At 39.7% G+C, this 14566-nt stretch overlaps 2 protein-coding genes across 8 annotated transcripts in view; one reads left to right on the top strand and one right to left on the bottom strand.

The window, feature by feature from the left end:
* The window catches only part of pde4d (phosphodiesterase 4D, cAMP-specific), a 160167-nt gene extending 154152 nt beyond the window's left edge, over nucleotides 1-6015 (top strand). For all 7 annotated transcript variants that reach the window (XM_058388765.1, XM_058388764.1, XM_058388766.1 and 4 more), the window contains one exon: nucleotides 185-6015. In XM_058388765.1, coding sequence (XP_058244748.1) covers nucleotides 185-706 — 522 coding nt within the window. In that variant the 3' untranslated portion in view covers nucleotides 707-6015. The remainder of the gene's footprint in view (nucleotides 1-184) is intronic.
* Nucleotides 6016-6323: 308 nt separating this feature from the next.
* Nucleotides 6324-13959, bottom strand: rab3c (RAB3C, member RAS oncogene family). The gene is made up of 5 exons (XM_058388769.1): nucleotides 13763-13959; nucleotides 12031-12252; nucleotides 11039-11157; nucleotides 10036-10160; nucleotides 6324-7155 (listed from the first exon to the last, which is right to left on the bottom strand). Exons 1-5 carry the CDS (start codon nucleotides 13778-13780, stop codon nucleotides 6965-6967), a joined length of 675 nt encoding a protein of 224 aa, XP_058244752.1. The 5' UTR covers nucleotides 13781-13959; the 3' UTR covers nucleotides 6324-6964.
* Between the last annotated feature and the right edge of the window lie 607 nt (nucleotides 13960-14566).

Consider the following 14566-nt stretch of genomic DNA (forward strand, 5'->3'; position numbering starts at 1 on the left):
GGAAAATAGATAGATAGATAGATAGATAGATAGATAGATAGATAGATAGATAGATAGATAGATAGATAGACAGACAGACAGACAGACAGACAGGCAGGCAGGCAGGCAGGCAGGCAGACAAGATAAGTTAATAGACATTATGACTTCAAGATAATTCGACTGAATTGTCTCCATTCTCCTCCAGGTGGGCTTCATCGACTACATCGTGCACCCGCTGTGGGAAACGTGGGCAGACCTGGTGCACCCCGATGCCCAGGACATCTTGGACACTCTGGAAGACAACAGGGAGTGGTACCAGAGCACCATCCCACAGAGCCCGTCCCCCGCACTGGACACAAACACAGAGGGACGCCGCAACACCACCCACGACAAGTTCCAGTTCGAGCTCACGCTGGAGGAGGACGGAGAATCAGACACGGAGAAGGACAGCGGCAGCCCTCCAGATGAGGAGGAGGAGGAGGAAGAGGAAGAAGACGAGAACAGCTGCAGTGACTCTAAAACCCTTTGCACACAGGACTCGGAGTGTACCGAGATCCCCCTGGATGAACAGGTGACTGAGGGGGAGGAGGTAGGAGAGGAGCAGAGAGAGGAAGAGGGCGAGATATCAGAACCCTGCGTTTTAGTGGAACGAGAGGAGGAGGAAGAGGAGGAGGAGGAGGAGGAGGAAGAGGAGGATGAGGAAGAGCAGGACACTGCCAATACGTAACACAGTATGAGATAGCATCCGGACTTCTTTTATACTAGACATGAGAGCCACTTATTTATGGATAAGCTGTAGGGTTTTTCATATTTTTATGTTTTTTTGTGTGTGTGTGTGTGTGTGTGTGTGTGTGTACTGTACATCTATCCGTAAGTGTGTATTCATTTCCTTCTCACCGTCACTGACATCATCCATATTTTTTATTTTTTTATATTTCAGCCATGACTAGTGCCGTTTTACCCATTTTTGTACTCAGGAAAGTCTTTTCCACGCACACATTTGAAACAAACATTTGTCTTTTGGTAATATTTCTGTTTTTTAGGTGGAATTTAAAACAAGATATTCGTGTAGTTTTCGGTTTCATTTGCCAAAAACACCCATCAGACCATCTGTTTTATTTTGGGGTTTTATTTTCCAACTTGTGGTTTGGTTTGGTGGGAGCTTCATTGCATGGAGACACATGCGGCTGGTAGACATTCACAACACAATTTGAATGTTATTTCTTCCTCAAAGTCTAGATCTACTTTATTTGCAGTACTTAGTGTAGATAGACTCATTACCAAAGCTAATAGAAAATGACTCATGGCACAAGGAAATCAAACTGAAAAAAAAAAATATTACAATCGGCGACTGCCAAAGAGTGTTTTTTTTGTCGTTGTTCTTGTTGTCGAGGTTTTTTAAGTGTTATGTGGCGTCTTTATGGAATAACATTTTTGTTCATTATTTATTAGAAAGAGTGCTCCGTTCGGTGCAGGCCTTCAGTTACGTAATAACTCACACTAATCATCGTCTTGTTTTGTTTTTTTTGTTTATTTTCTCGATGTTGCTTAGACAAGCCTTAAGAATTTGTTGCCTGTCCAAAAACCAGAAGCTTCATCTATAAATGTGTTGGAAAGTTTGAGCTAAAGATTCAACAACAGGCCAGATTTGAGATGGCGAATCGAATGATAGGTTGTTTCACTCTTTTGTCAGGCTTTTCATTGTTCGTGGAAACACTTTTCTGTTTGCCAAGACGTAAGCTGACCCCTAAATGTCTCTCTACCGCTTACTTCTATATCCGCTCAATGACCAATTTATTAGGAACATGTGAGAAATGTGATCTCGGTGACTTGACCCATGGCAGGGATGTTTAGTATTTCAGAACCTGCTGATGTCCTGAGAATTTCACACACAAAACAACACACCACACAGAATTGTGTGAAAACAAAAAAACATCCAATAAGTGTCCTTTGTTTTTCGCACAATTCTGTGTAAACTCCACTGAAGCGCTTGACGTGCATCTGCATAATTCTATGCATCGCCCTGCCGCCACCTGATTGGCTGATTGCATCGTTGATCAGGTGTCGTGATGTTCCTAATAAAGTGGATGACGAGTGTAGACACTACGTTTAACATGTAGTCATTAGCACATATTGATACTAATGAATACATATGGTATGAAGCAATATCCAACTTTCATTCTCGTCACTGGGATGATATCATCAGTATGTAACTTATACCTGGATATTATGTAGTGTATCTTTAAACAACTCTCAGTACATCGCTGGTACTTAATGTCACATAACTAAAAGTCCAAAGATGTCCCCTTGATGGTACCACCCCAGTGACGAGAAACAGCACAGTTTGGTGTCATGTTCATTTCTGGAAATTCATTTAGGATTCAGACATACTGTCTATATGTAATGAGACCCAAAAGTCTGAGACCACACTGAAAATCTTTTATTTATTTATTTCGTTTTCATTCATAACTACAAATAACTGAAAACAAACAAAGGAACTGTTCAATAGAAATAGAGTATTCATTATTTGAAAGGATTCCTAGATCACTAATTAAACATAAGCAAATTGCCAACTCCTCTATACAAAAGTCCATTGAAGTGTGTGTTTAGACGGCATTCATTTAAATCAGACATCCGATCTAACATGAATCATCAGGGTTTAAATAAAACTTGTGGAGTCTGTGCCAGCTGTGTCAAGCAGAAAAGGGGACGGATAAATTACTAAGAAATTCGGAAATGCGTGTCAACATTTCGTGCTGATTATTGATGGCAACGTATTTTGGAGTTAAACAGAATGCGAATTAGAAGCATTTCCACTAGTAGTCTCAGACTTCTGGACTCATCTCTGTGCAAGCAAAATCCCTCTAGCTGCAAATCTTTTTTTAGATGACTGTGAATGAACAGGTCAGATCCGAAGCACCAGTGCCAGGCATGCAGATCAAACTTTTCTCTGTAAGCCAGAGATTCACCGTTTAGAGCTGGTTAAGATGAGCCTAAGGCTGAAGGCCAGTCTTCTTCTTCTTCTTCTTCTTCTTCTTCTTCTTCTTCATTCCTCATTCTGGTTTCAAATGATCACAGGGCGATCAGCACTAATGTGACTACGTGCTGAAACTTACACACATTTCCCCGCACCCTTACACCTTTTTCAGTTTGCGTTTGCCATTATGAGCCCCTTTCTAATATATTATCCTTCTTTTCATCTCTGTGCTTGTAGCACGGTGAAATCGAGTCCAACTGTAGCAGCAGGAAGGTGATGAGTGAGCAAGTCTGAGGATATTTCGATTAGAATGCAGTAACTGTAATGTCATCAAATGTTCAAAGACCATTTTATACAAAATGTATAAATACCCTACCTTTAGAAACAGCCCAACCTTATTATTATTATTATTATTATTATTATTAATTAATTTATTTCTTGTCATTGCCAAATGATTTCCTCTCCATCAGTTGTTGATCCTCAGCCAGTTTCCTTGCTTTCAGTGGTTTCTCATTTCTGTCTGTTTACATGTATTTATTGTGCTGTACAGTACATACTGTTGTTCTTACCATGTTGTAAATGATTCTATCATCCCTAATGGTGATGGTGTTGCTGTATTACAGAACTCTTATTGAGAGAATGTTTTATTCTTATCCAGTATACTAAGGACCCATCTATAAACATCTCCTGCGAGATCGTTTTGTGTGGAGGAGTGAAGAAATCCGATTTTTTTCGTGTGTTTTCCTTCTTTAGAGAAACAGCAGTCCCTTGGCCAGAGGGTTGTGCCTTAATAAACTTTTTTATTTAAGTTTCTTATCTTCTTGCTGCACTAAAGAAAAAGAAAAAAAGAAAAAACACCTACTGGCTGGAAATTGACCTTAATGTATTTTCCTCATTTTCAAGTGTAAGAGATGAATATTTCTTTTTGTCAGTTGATGAAAAAGGCCAGTACAGAGGATTGTTTGGTGTCTAAAAGTATATCACTACATTTGGCAGCACACTGTAATGCTGTTTTGTTTTGTTTTTTATTCAACCAGATCAGATTAGATGTGTTTTTATAAGCTGTCAACATATGATTATGTGCATAACTTTGGAAAGATGTGATATATATATATATATATATATATATATATATATATATATATATATATATATATATATATATATATATATATATATATATATCCTGTCCCCTCTGGAAATATTGGAAAGAATTGGGATCATCAATTCTTTTGTTTTTGCTAGACACTGGGGATGAATATGAGACAACAGATCAGATTTTCAGCTTTTATTTCTTGAGATTTACATCTAAACTTAGACCATGGCACTTTTGGAGGCAGATCAGCTAATTTTATTGGACTGGGTATTAAAAGTAAAGTGTTTAAGTAAAGAACACTTCATATTCGGTTGCATTTACTGTACTGGCAATAAAATGCATCACCTAACGGTTACATTCGTCTCTTATGATGCTTCTTTCGGTTGTTGTTTGTTTTAGGTTGTTTTTCCCTTCAGTCTCCTCTTCAGGAGGTGAAAAGCTGCTCAGTTGGTTAAGGTCTGGTGAATCAATCAAAAACCTTCCACTTTTACCCTTGATTTTCCTCCTTTGTTGAGTTGGCAGTTTGTTTTGGGTCATTGTCTTGCTGTTTGATGAAGTTCCTCCCATATGATTTTCTATGTAGCCCTGTGATGGACTGGTGATCTGTCCAGGGTGTACCCCTGCTGTTTGCCCAATGTGTGCTGGGATAAGCTCCAGCAGATCCCCGTGACCCTAATTAGGAATAAAGCGGGTATAGAAAATGGATGGATTTTGGCAAAAGAAATGTTTCTGTAAATTCCTGAATTCATTCTGTCATTAGTTATATCATGAATAAAGATTAGTGAGTCTGTTCCAGAAGCAGTCATGCTTGACAGAAGCCCAAGCCATGCCTCTACCACCACCATGTTTCATAGATTAGCTAGTATGGTTAAATCTTGGTTTCAGGGCTTTTGTGGCCCATCTCTGTGTTTCTTTGAATTCCAGTCCAGCCTTTTGATTCTTACAGCTGATGATTGGTTTGCATCTTCTGGTATGGCCTCAGTATTTCAGCTGTCAGTGTCTTCTTTAGATGGTTGATTGAAAATTCACCTCTGTCGTCATCTGCTGTTGTTTTCTTGGATGACTTATTCGATAGTACACCAGTGGTTTCTTTCATTTCCAGGACATTCCAGATTGTATTATAGGATACGCTTCATTTTTTTTGAGCAGTGGCTTTTCCTTCTTTTCCCTGTCGAGAGCGCTCTGTTCTTCGTGTTCGTTTACCCTTTCTAACACTCAGGTGAAACCCAGGGCTCAAACCCAGAGTAGGTGTTCAGAGCTGTTATTTAAACATCATTCTATCAGGACACACCTGAGCAACAAGAAACAACTGTCCACATTTCTGATGACTTGAAAAATGGGTTGTGTAACAGATCTAGATGTAATCAGTACAGTATCTGAAAGCTGAGATTCTGATCTGTCTAAAATCCTGTAATATTTGGATCCCAAACCCAAATGTCTTCAGTGTAGAGCAAAAGGAAAAAGAAATCGCCTTTGCTGTTCCAATACTTTCGGATGAGATGGTATGAACGTGTGCCAAAGCGGAATTTGAACGCTCTAGCTCGATGTAAATTGTTGTATTTTTTGGTTTTTTGGTTTTTTTTATATTTAGTCTGACTGGATTTTCAGTCAGTGTTAATAATTGATTTGACTGAAACAAACGATTCATGCTAGATCATTACAAATACCGTTTTTTACTGACATCTGTGTAACATGCAATATGAAAGAAGAAGAAAAAAAAAAAAAAAACACTTTGCATTTCCATTGGGGACATTTAGGCTTTTTTGTTTTTATTTTGGATGAAGGATGGAATGTCTTTATAAACTCCAATCCTTGAGTGGAGACTAATTTTGACACATATACTGTAGATTCCTAATTGCCCTAAATGGATAGAATCAGTGGCTCCTTTCCTTTCCTTTTTTTTTTTTTTGTCTCATGCCATCTTTTTACATCATCCGAAAAAAAAAAAAGAAAAGAAAAGAAAGAAAGACAAAAAGCTATTTAGGGATAACTATTTTTTGTTATGTGACTTGAATGCCAACTTATCTGGAGGTTTCACAGGACAATGTAGTTGTTTAATGGATTCCTTATTTATGACAGTCTATTGGATAGAACTGTAGAAGTTAAACTTGTAAAAAAGAAAAACAAAAACAAAAAAAAGAGTTAAAATTGAATAAAAATGTTTTTATATGCACCAGAATAAATGAAAGCATGGGTTGACTGCGTACATGTGTGTGTCACTTCTTTTTGTTTAGCTGTGTCGTGTAACGTGGAGAAAAGACCCCTCAAATGTCTTTTTTAGAGGTTTTAAGGCCACATTTATTCACCTATAATGGCATAGCTTTTCAATACATATTGTAATAGACTTCAATCAACAAAACACTCGTTAGTTAGGATATATAACAAAAGCTTACCAATTATATATATGTACATTAGGTAGAAAGAAAGCGATACACACATATGTGATTCCCCTGAGGCGAGTGGGAATAAGCACAGCTGCTGTTTCAGTTCATGGCTTCTTTTTTTTTTTCTTTCATCTTAAATGACACAAAACGGCATATTGCACAGTTTAGGAGATCTACTGCGATTATCTAAACCTCAATGCATAAGATAAGGCCTTTACAGTGATTATAATCACATAGGGGACCTCTGACAGCGTGATATTTTGGCACAACATCACCATATCTTTGAGTTTTCTTCAGCAATAGTAATCTAAACTGAGAGATCCGCGTTGATTATCCTGGTCTAGAGTTAGAGATAAGACTGGAAAACCGTTTCTATTCCAAGAATTTTGCAAAGCTTCTCGCCAACCTACGTCTCGACCTTGGGGTTCGGTGATGTATTTTTTTTTTTTGTCTGAAAGATTGGCAACAGCACAGAAACCACACACACTTACACACACACACACACACGCACAGGCTGCGTAGGTATCACTAGCAGCTGCACTCGGACTGCTGGGGCGGTACAGCGTTGTCGCTCAGTTTGGCTGTGGGAGTTCCAGTAGTTTCAGCAGGGTTGCTCTCAAGACTGTCAGCCATTTTATCACAGATAACATCCACCAGGCACTCAAAGGTCTGCTTGACGTTGACATTGTCCTTCGCACTTGTCTCGAAGAACTCAAAACCTTTAGAAAGAAAGAAAGGAGGTGTTGAGTGAAGGCACCACAGTTTTTCAACCTAATCTTTTTTTCATTTTCTCCCTGACTTGGACATGCCCCACCAATCAGCTCTCCCCAGCATACCACAGCTACCAGCCATGAATGATGAAGACGAACACACGCTTCCTTTAAAATGCATGAAGCCAACCAGTCGCATCTAACTACTGCTTATGCTGCATCACAGGAAAACATAACACAACGTGGACACTTGGAGGAAAGCATTGTCTACACTCTTATACACATGTGAGCTCACAGACACCCATCATTGGCTAGTGTCACTTTGAGTGACAGGGGAGAGAAGGTAATGACCATGGCAAGAGGTTTTAAGTAACATGTAAACCTGGTGGTAAAGTGGGGATCAAGGACCTTCAGGTAAGGGTGTGAGAAGCAAGGGTGCTGGGGATACTGCAACACTAAAACCTTCTGAATTTCTTTATCTGTACATGGTGAAATAATAATAATAAGTAGAAGAAGAAGAAGAAGAGGAAGAAGAAGAAGTTAGATAGCACACATCACGCTTTTCTCCACAGTGTCATATTTGATATATTTACTATTGAGTTCCTGTATTTATTAGTTTGGTCTGTAACTTGGGTTTTAATGTAAATCTCAAGAACTCAAGATTAAATAGAAGAAGAACTGAGGGCACAAAGCTTTTATTATATACACTACAACACAGTGGAATTCTTTTCTTTTCTATGATATATTGCCCCAGGAGCAGGGAGGATTAAGGGCCTTGCTCAACTACCCAACAGTGGGGCTTGAACCCTGATCCTCTGATCAACAACCCAGAGCTGTAAGCACTTGAGCCACCACTAATATAATATAATAATAGTAAATAATGTCAAATTTAAATTAATAATTATTTTAATAAAAATATGTTCTGTGGATAGACAGTTCAGGAATAGTTCAAACAAAACGCCTGTATATATATAGATATAGATATAGATATAGATATAGATATAGATATAAAATTAAACATGTTCGAGAACTCTACTTCAGGGAAATTATTATGCAGTTAAACAAAAAGTTGGACTTTTAACTTCTCTTAAAATATAAACCTCTAAGAGCAGAACTGTTTTATGAATGCTCCAGAAATGACTGATATCATTATTTATTTTCTAAAATAATTTATTAGCGCTGTCAAATAGCATTCCAAAATATTTTTGTGTCAAATAGTTTTGTTTGTCTTCCATTCCAGAAAGGGAATTTCTGGTTGTAGAGGTGTGGTTATGAGAGCTGTGATTCTCGGCACTCGTCTGTTTTGGACAAACTCCGTCCAGTGAATGAAAATAGCATGTAACTGATGCTATGGTGGTGATGATAGATATGCTTGATATGTGCTGGATAGACTTTAAGATAAATAAAAAATATACACTATATTGCCAAAAGTATTCGCTCACCTGCCTTGACTCACATATGAACTTAAGTGACATCCCATTCCTAATCCATAGGGTTCAATATGACGTCAGTCCACCCTTTGCAGCTATAACAGCTTCAACTCTTCTGGGAAGGCTGTCCACAAGGTTTAGGAGTGTGTTTATGGGAATTTTTGACCATTCTTCCAGAAGCGCATTTGTGAGGTCACACACTGATGTTGGACGAGAAGGCCTGGCTCTCAGTCTCTGCTCTAATTCATCCCAAAGGTGTTCTATCGGGTTGAGGTCAGGACTCTGTGCAGGCCAGTCAAGTTCATCCACACCAGACTCTGTCATCCATGTCTTTATGGACCTTGCTTTGTGCACTGGTGCACAGTCATGTTGGAAGAGGAAGGGGCCAGCTCCAAACTGTTCCCACAAAGTTGGGAGCATGGAATTGTCCAAAATGTCTTGGTATGCTGAAGCATTCAGAGTTCCTTTCACTGGAACTAAGGGGCCAAGCCCAGCTCCTGAAAAACAACCCCACACCATAATCCCCCCTCCACCAAACTCTACACTTGGCACAATGCAGTCAGACAAGTACCGTTCTCCTGGCAACCGCCAAACCCAGACTCGTCCATCAGATTGCCAGATGGAGAAGCGCGATTCGTCACTCCAGAGAACGCGTCTCCACTGCTCTAGAGTCCAGTGGCGGCGTGCTTTACACCACTGCATCCGACGCTTTGCATTGCACTTGGTGATGTATGGCTTGGATGCAGCTGCTCGGCCATGGAAACCCATTCCATGAAGCTCTCTGCACACTGTTCTTGAGCTAATCTGAAGGCCACATGAAGTTTGGAGGTCTGTAGCGATTGACTCTGCAGAAAGTTGGCGACCTCTTCGCACTATGCGCCTCAGCATCTGCTGACCCCGCTCCGTCAGTTTACGTGGCCTACCACTTCGTGGCTGAGTTGCTGTCGTTCCCAAACACTTCCACGTTCTTACAATACAGCTGACAGTTGACTGTGGAATATTTAGGAGCGAGGAAATTTCACGACTGGATTTGTTGCACAGGTGGCATCCTATCACAGTTCCACGCTGGAATTCACTGAGCTCCTGAGAGCGACCCATTCTTTCACAAATGTTTGTAAAAACAGTCTGCATGCCTAGGTGCTTGATTTTATACACCTGTGGCCATGGAAGTGATTGGAACACCTGATTCTGATTATTTGGATGGGTGAGCGAATACTTTTGGCAATATAGTGTATATCACTGTATAATTACCTCAGACTGTAACTATAAAGGTGACATTTTTTTCAGTCCAATTCTTATGCACCTGCTCATATGAAGAACGTGAATCTATTTCTAGACCTGCTGGTAGTGTTTAAATAGATTTCCTTTCTCCAGCTTTCACATCCTATTTTTGCTGCTTCTGAGCTCCTTTTGCCCCAGTTGCCTTACACAGCACAGTGATCAGGACTGTTTCTCTCACCCAGCTGTTCGGCCAGGAGTCTTCCACTGTCCACAGACACTATCCTCTCCTCCTCCATGTCACATTTGTTCCCAACTAGGATCACCTGGGCATTGTCCCATGAGTAGGTCTTAATCTGAGTTGACCTGAAAGCACACAGCAGACAGCAATGCATCATTACTAGTCTGTTTATGTCCCAACATCAGAGGATTCAGATCCACCATAGATCAACGGCTGGGCCGGGCTTAATTTCCATTCTGCCAGTGACACTCGTAAGTTAACATACTGACAAATTTCTACTGCTGCAATTAAGTTTAAGTTTTTTCTATGCTAAAAATACCTTTTAATTAATTGATCTGATAGCTATGTTTTTGGGTTTTTTTCATGAAAAAATATTACATTTACATGAGTTAATGCTTTTTGTGATGATTGTGATAAAGCATTTAGATGGGACACTGAGCCTGGGGTGGGTGGATAGAAGGAGGGATGTATGGATGGTTAAATGGATGGATGGATAGATGGATGGATTAGTGGGTGGACAGATCGAAGTGTGGGTCTGAAATAGATGGATGGATTAATGGATGGATGGGTGGATGGATGGGTGGACGGATGGATGGACAGACAGACAGACGGACAGATGGATGGATGAGCAGATGGAGGCTGGCTAGTTAGATGGATGGATGGTTAAATGGATAGATGCATGGATAAGCAGAAAGACAGGGTGGGATTAGATTGATGGTGGTTGGTTGGATGGATGGATGGATGGATGGATGGTTTGGTGAATAGATTGATGGAGGCTGGCCAGTTAGATGGATGGATGGTTAAATGGATAGGTGCGCGGATGGACAGAAGGATAGGGTGGGGTTAGGTGGATGGATGGATGGATGGATGGATGGTTAAATGGATAGGTGTGCGGATGGACGGAAGGATAGGGTGGGATTAGATGGATGGATGGATAGATGGATGGATGGATGGATAAATAAATGAATTGAGCCATTTATGACTTTTCACATTTTTAACTCACCAGTCTTGCACAGCAGCGAAGGACTCTTCATTAGTGATATCATACATGAGGATGAATCCCATGGCTCCACGATAGTAAGCTGTAGTAATGGTCCTGTAGCGCTCCTGGCCTGCTGTGTCCTGCACAAAAGATGGTTTCATTAGACTTCCTTCAATTCTACCTGAACAAATAACCTCAGTATTGTGTACAATGTTTGTTTTAGCAAGCCCAGGAAACTTAGCTGAGTTACTACAGGCTAGTGTACCCACAGATCTACATTATTATTATTCCTGGACACATAGTAAGCCTAGACCTTGGATAAGTGATAAGCGATATACATATACAACATATACAAAATAGATATAATAAAATATACTGCATAAATAATTCATCCCATCTGCATAAATAATTCATCTCAACAAAAATCATTTCAAATTCCCAGATTCACTACTTATCAGATCCACTCATCTTATTAGAGCAGATGGACACCCTAGTAATTATTTTAAGACTGAATTGATGCCATTAATGTGGCACAGGTCTGTCTTCAGCAGTGAAAGGGCTAAAAAGAAAACAAACTGCTGTGATCTGGCACACCAAGCGCTTTGCATACAGTGTGGTTGATAACAAGATGTGAGGCCAGGATACGGCCATCTGCAGTAGATGCTTATCTCTCTTTTCATAAGCCATGTTACCCTTGATGTAGTCCAGACGGCCCCATGCTTATTTTGTGTTATATTGCGTTAGTATGTTCCTTGCTTAAAAACTGTTCTTATATTCAGCTTATCAGGAAAGTTTGGATAAAATTACCAACATAGCCAAACCTGTTCACAGTGCCAAGTCTAACTAGGCTTAGAGTCAGAATGAACTAACCCTAGATGTGTTTCCTGTGAGGTGTTCAAAATGTCCATTTTTCAAAATACTTCACAGATGAAATACATATATAAGTATATATGAAATACTTATACATATATAAGTATTTCATAAGTTGAAGAGATGGAACCCTGGTACTTTACCCAGATCTGCAACTTGATGCTCTTGTCGTTCCTGTACACGGTTTTGACCCTGAAGTCGATCCCCACTGTGCTGACGAAAGCCGATGTAAATGAATCATCGGCATAGCGGAACAGGAACGATGTCTTTCCAACACTGCTGTTCCCGATGATCAACAGTTTGAACATGTAGTCAAAGTTTTGTTCGGAGTTATCTTTCTGTTTTCCATCTTGAGTGGCTGCCATCTTCGAAAAAAAAACAAAGGGAAAACAAAGGAAAGGTGGTCACACATGACAATAGACATAGAAGAAAAACATTGGCAATTTCTGTATAATTTAGCATATATTGAGTTGAGCCTTTATTAATTTATCTTCAGTATCTGCTCTATTCTGGTCAGTGTCACAGTGTCTATCATTGCATCACTGGACGAAGCAGGAATTCCTGGATGAGAAATCAGTATATCGCGGTGCACCATGCATACACATACACACTCAATCACAACCTAAGGGAAATTTAGTGTAGGCAATACAACTATATGCATTTTGGGGGAGATGGGAGGAAACCAGAGAACCCAGAGAAAACCTACATGGGCACTGGGAGAATATGCACAGAAACATTACAGGAAATGGGGAGCTATAAAACAGTACCAGTGTGCTCCCATGACTCATTATGCAATCTTCAAAAGTTAGATAGATGGATGGATGGATGGATGGATGGATGGATAGATAGATGAATAGACAGACAGACAGAAAGACGGACGGACGGACGGACAGACAGACAGACAGACAGACAGACAGACAGACAGACAGACAGACAGACAGATAGATAGATAGATAGATAGATAGATAGATAGATAGATAGATAGATAGATAGATAGATAGATTGTGAAGACTTTGGACAGATGACATTTCTAGCTTTCTAAGTAGTTACTATTTTGTACTATAACAACCAGACCCTTCCTATTTTTGTTGATTTATTCAACATAATATAGTTTATGAATTTGTGGAAATATGAATTATGGATATGTTTTAATGTTAAAACAGATGGACATTCATCTTGACTCCATACATCGTCGGATAAGCTTCAGCTGCAGTTTAGCTCGAGGTTGTATTGTTCGTATTCTTCAAAGTATCGCGATACTACAAGGTATCGCACGCGGACCAAACCGGAAACGCATTAACGACTCTCCCCTTTTTATTGACTCAGTGTCGTGTTTCAAAACCACTTAGATATCGGAGAAATTATCCCTGACATTTGCTTACAAGATTATTTTTTTTATTAAACAATAGTTAGTGGTGTAATCCTTACAGGAAATATGAGCAAGTGAAGTTAGAAAGCATCGCTAACAGCTAACTGTATCATCAGCACCGGGAGCTGTCCGTTTTCTCTCTGGTACTGATTCGGTTCTCGGATGAAAATTCGATACTTTACTAAATAAACTAGATTTGTCTAAACCCAGTCCTCAGGTACTGTTTTCAAGCTGGAGTTTTATAGACCCGCACTTTTATAAAGGGTATAATTAATCACAGATAAATCCTTTGTATTTCTCCTGAACAACCCACCTTCTCTGAGATCAGGATCAAATTCTGACTCAAATTGTTAAAGCTTCCATATAATTTACTGCGTTAGATGAATAGGTGTGTAGTCTTCCTTTATATAATTATGTACATAAATCACTGTGTTTATCATCATTTACAAAAAAGCTACCGCCTCTCTGTTTCGACAAAAAAAAAACTTCATGTTTATCCGCCTTACCTTCCCATACAAATCCATCTCCAGATTTAGACAGAAAATGTGTTGTTTCAGGATCGCCTTTTTTTTAACAGGTGGAGTCGGTTTCTGGAATAAATCTTAAATGCAGACTGATGCTCGCCTCGGACGTCACTAGCTCTCACTCTCCACCCAAATCCATTCACTCGGTGTTTCTCATATGAGGAAATGGGAGCTGTCACAAGCCCGAGCTGCGTGTCCTGAACTGCGCATGCGCACCGATTTACCGTCGAATAGTGACAAGGGACTCGGAACCGAGTCGTGATCTTACTTTGTCTGCCAAGTACACTACGTGTACAAGGAATTATGGCGTTGTTGTGCTTTCAGACATTACACATTACTAATAAGTCAGCACAAGGTTCATAGATACAGATGGCGTCTATGCTGTGAACAAAAGTCATCATGACTGAATAAATGAATGAAATAAATAAAATGAACAAAAGTGGATACTATAGTTATCAATTATACAATTATACTATTCTTCTTTAAATAAAAAAAATATTGCAGAAAGCAGAAAAGTTGGACATAAAAACACAATCGTCGTGTATGTAAAGCTGCGCATGCGCATAGACAAGATCTAATTTTCTCTGAACAGGGTGGCAACTCTTACCGTAGGCGGCATTTATGTGTGTGTATTTTAGCCTTCTCTGTTTATATAGCCATAGGCAACCGCCTAAGGTGTAAAAAAAATACAGTTTTTTAAACGATTGCTTGCACATTGTTGTGCAGCCTGGCACAAAATCTCACCACAGCTCACCATCTCTAATTTCCCTCAGCGCCACTGGGACA

Source organism: Hemibagrus wyckioides, linkage group LG05, assembly GCF_019097595.1.
Source record: "Hemibagrus wyckioides isolate EC202008001 linkage group LG05, SWU_Hwy_1.0, whole genome shotgun sequence".
Classification (NCBI taxonomy): domain Eukaryota; kingdom Metazoa; phylum Chordata; class Actinopteri; order Siluriformes; family Bagridae; genus Hemibagrus; species Hemibagrus wyckioides.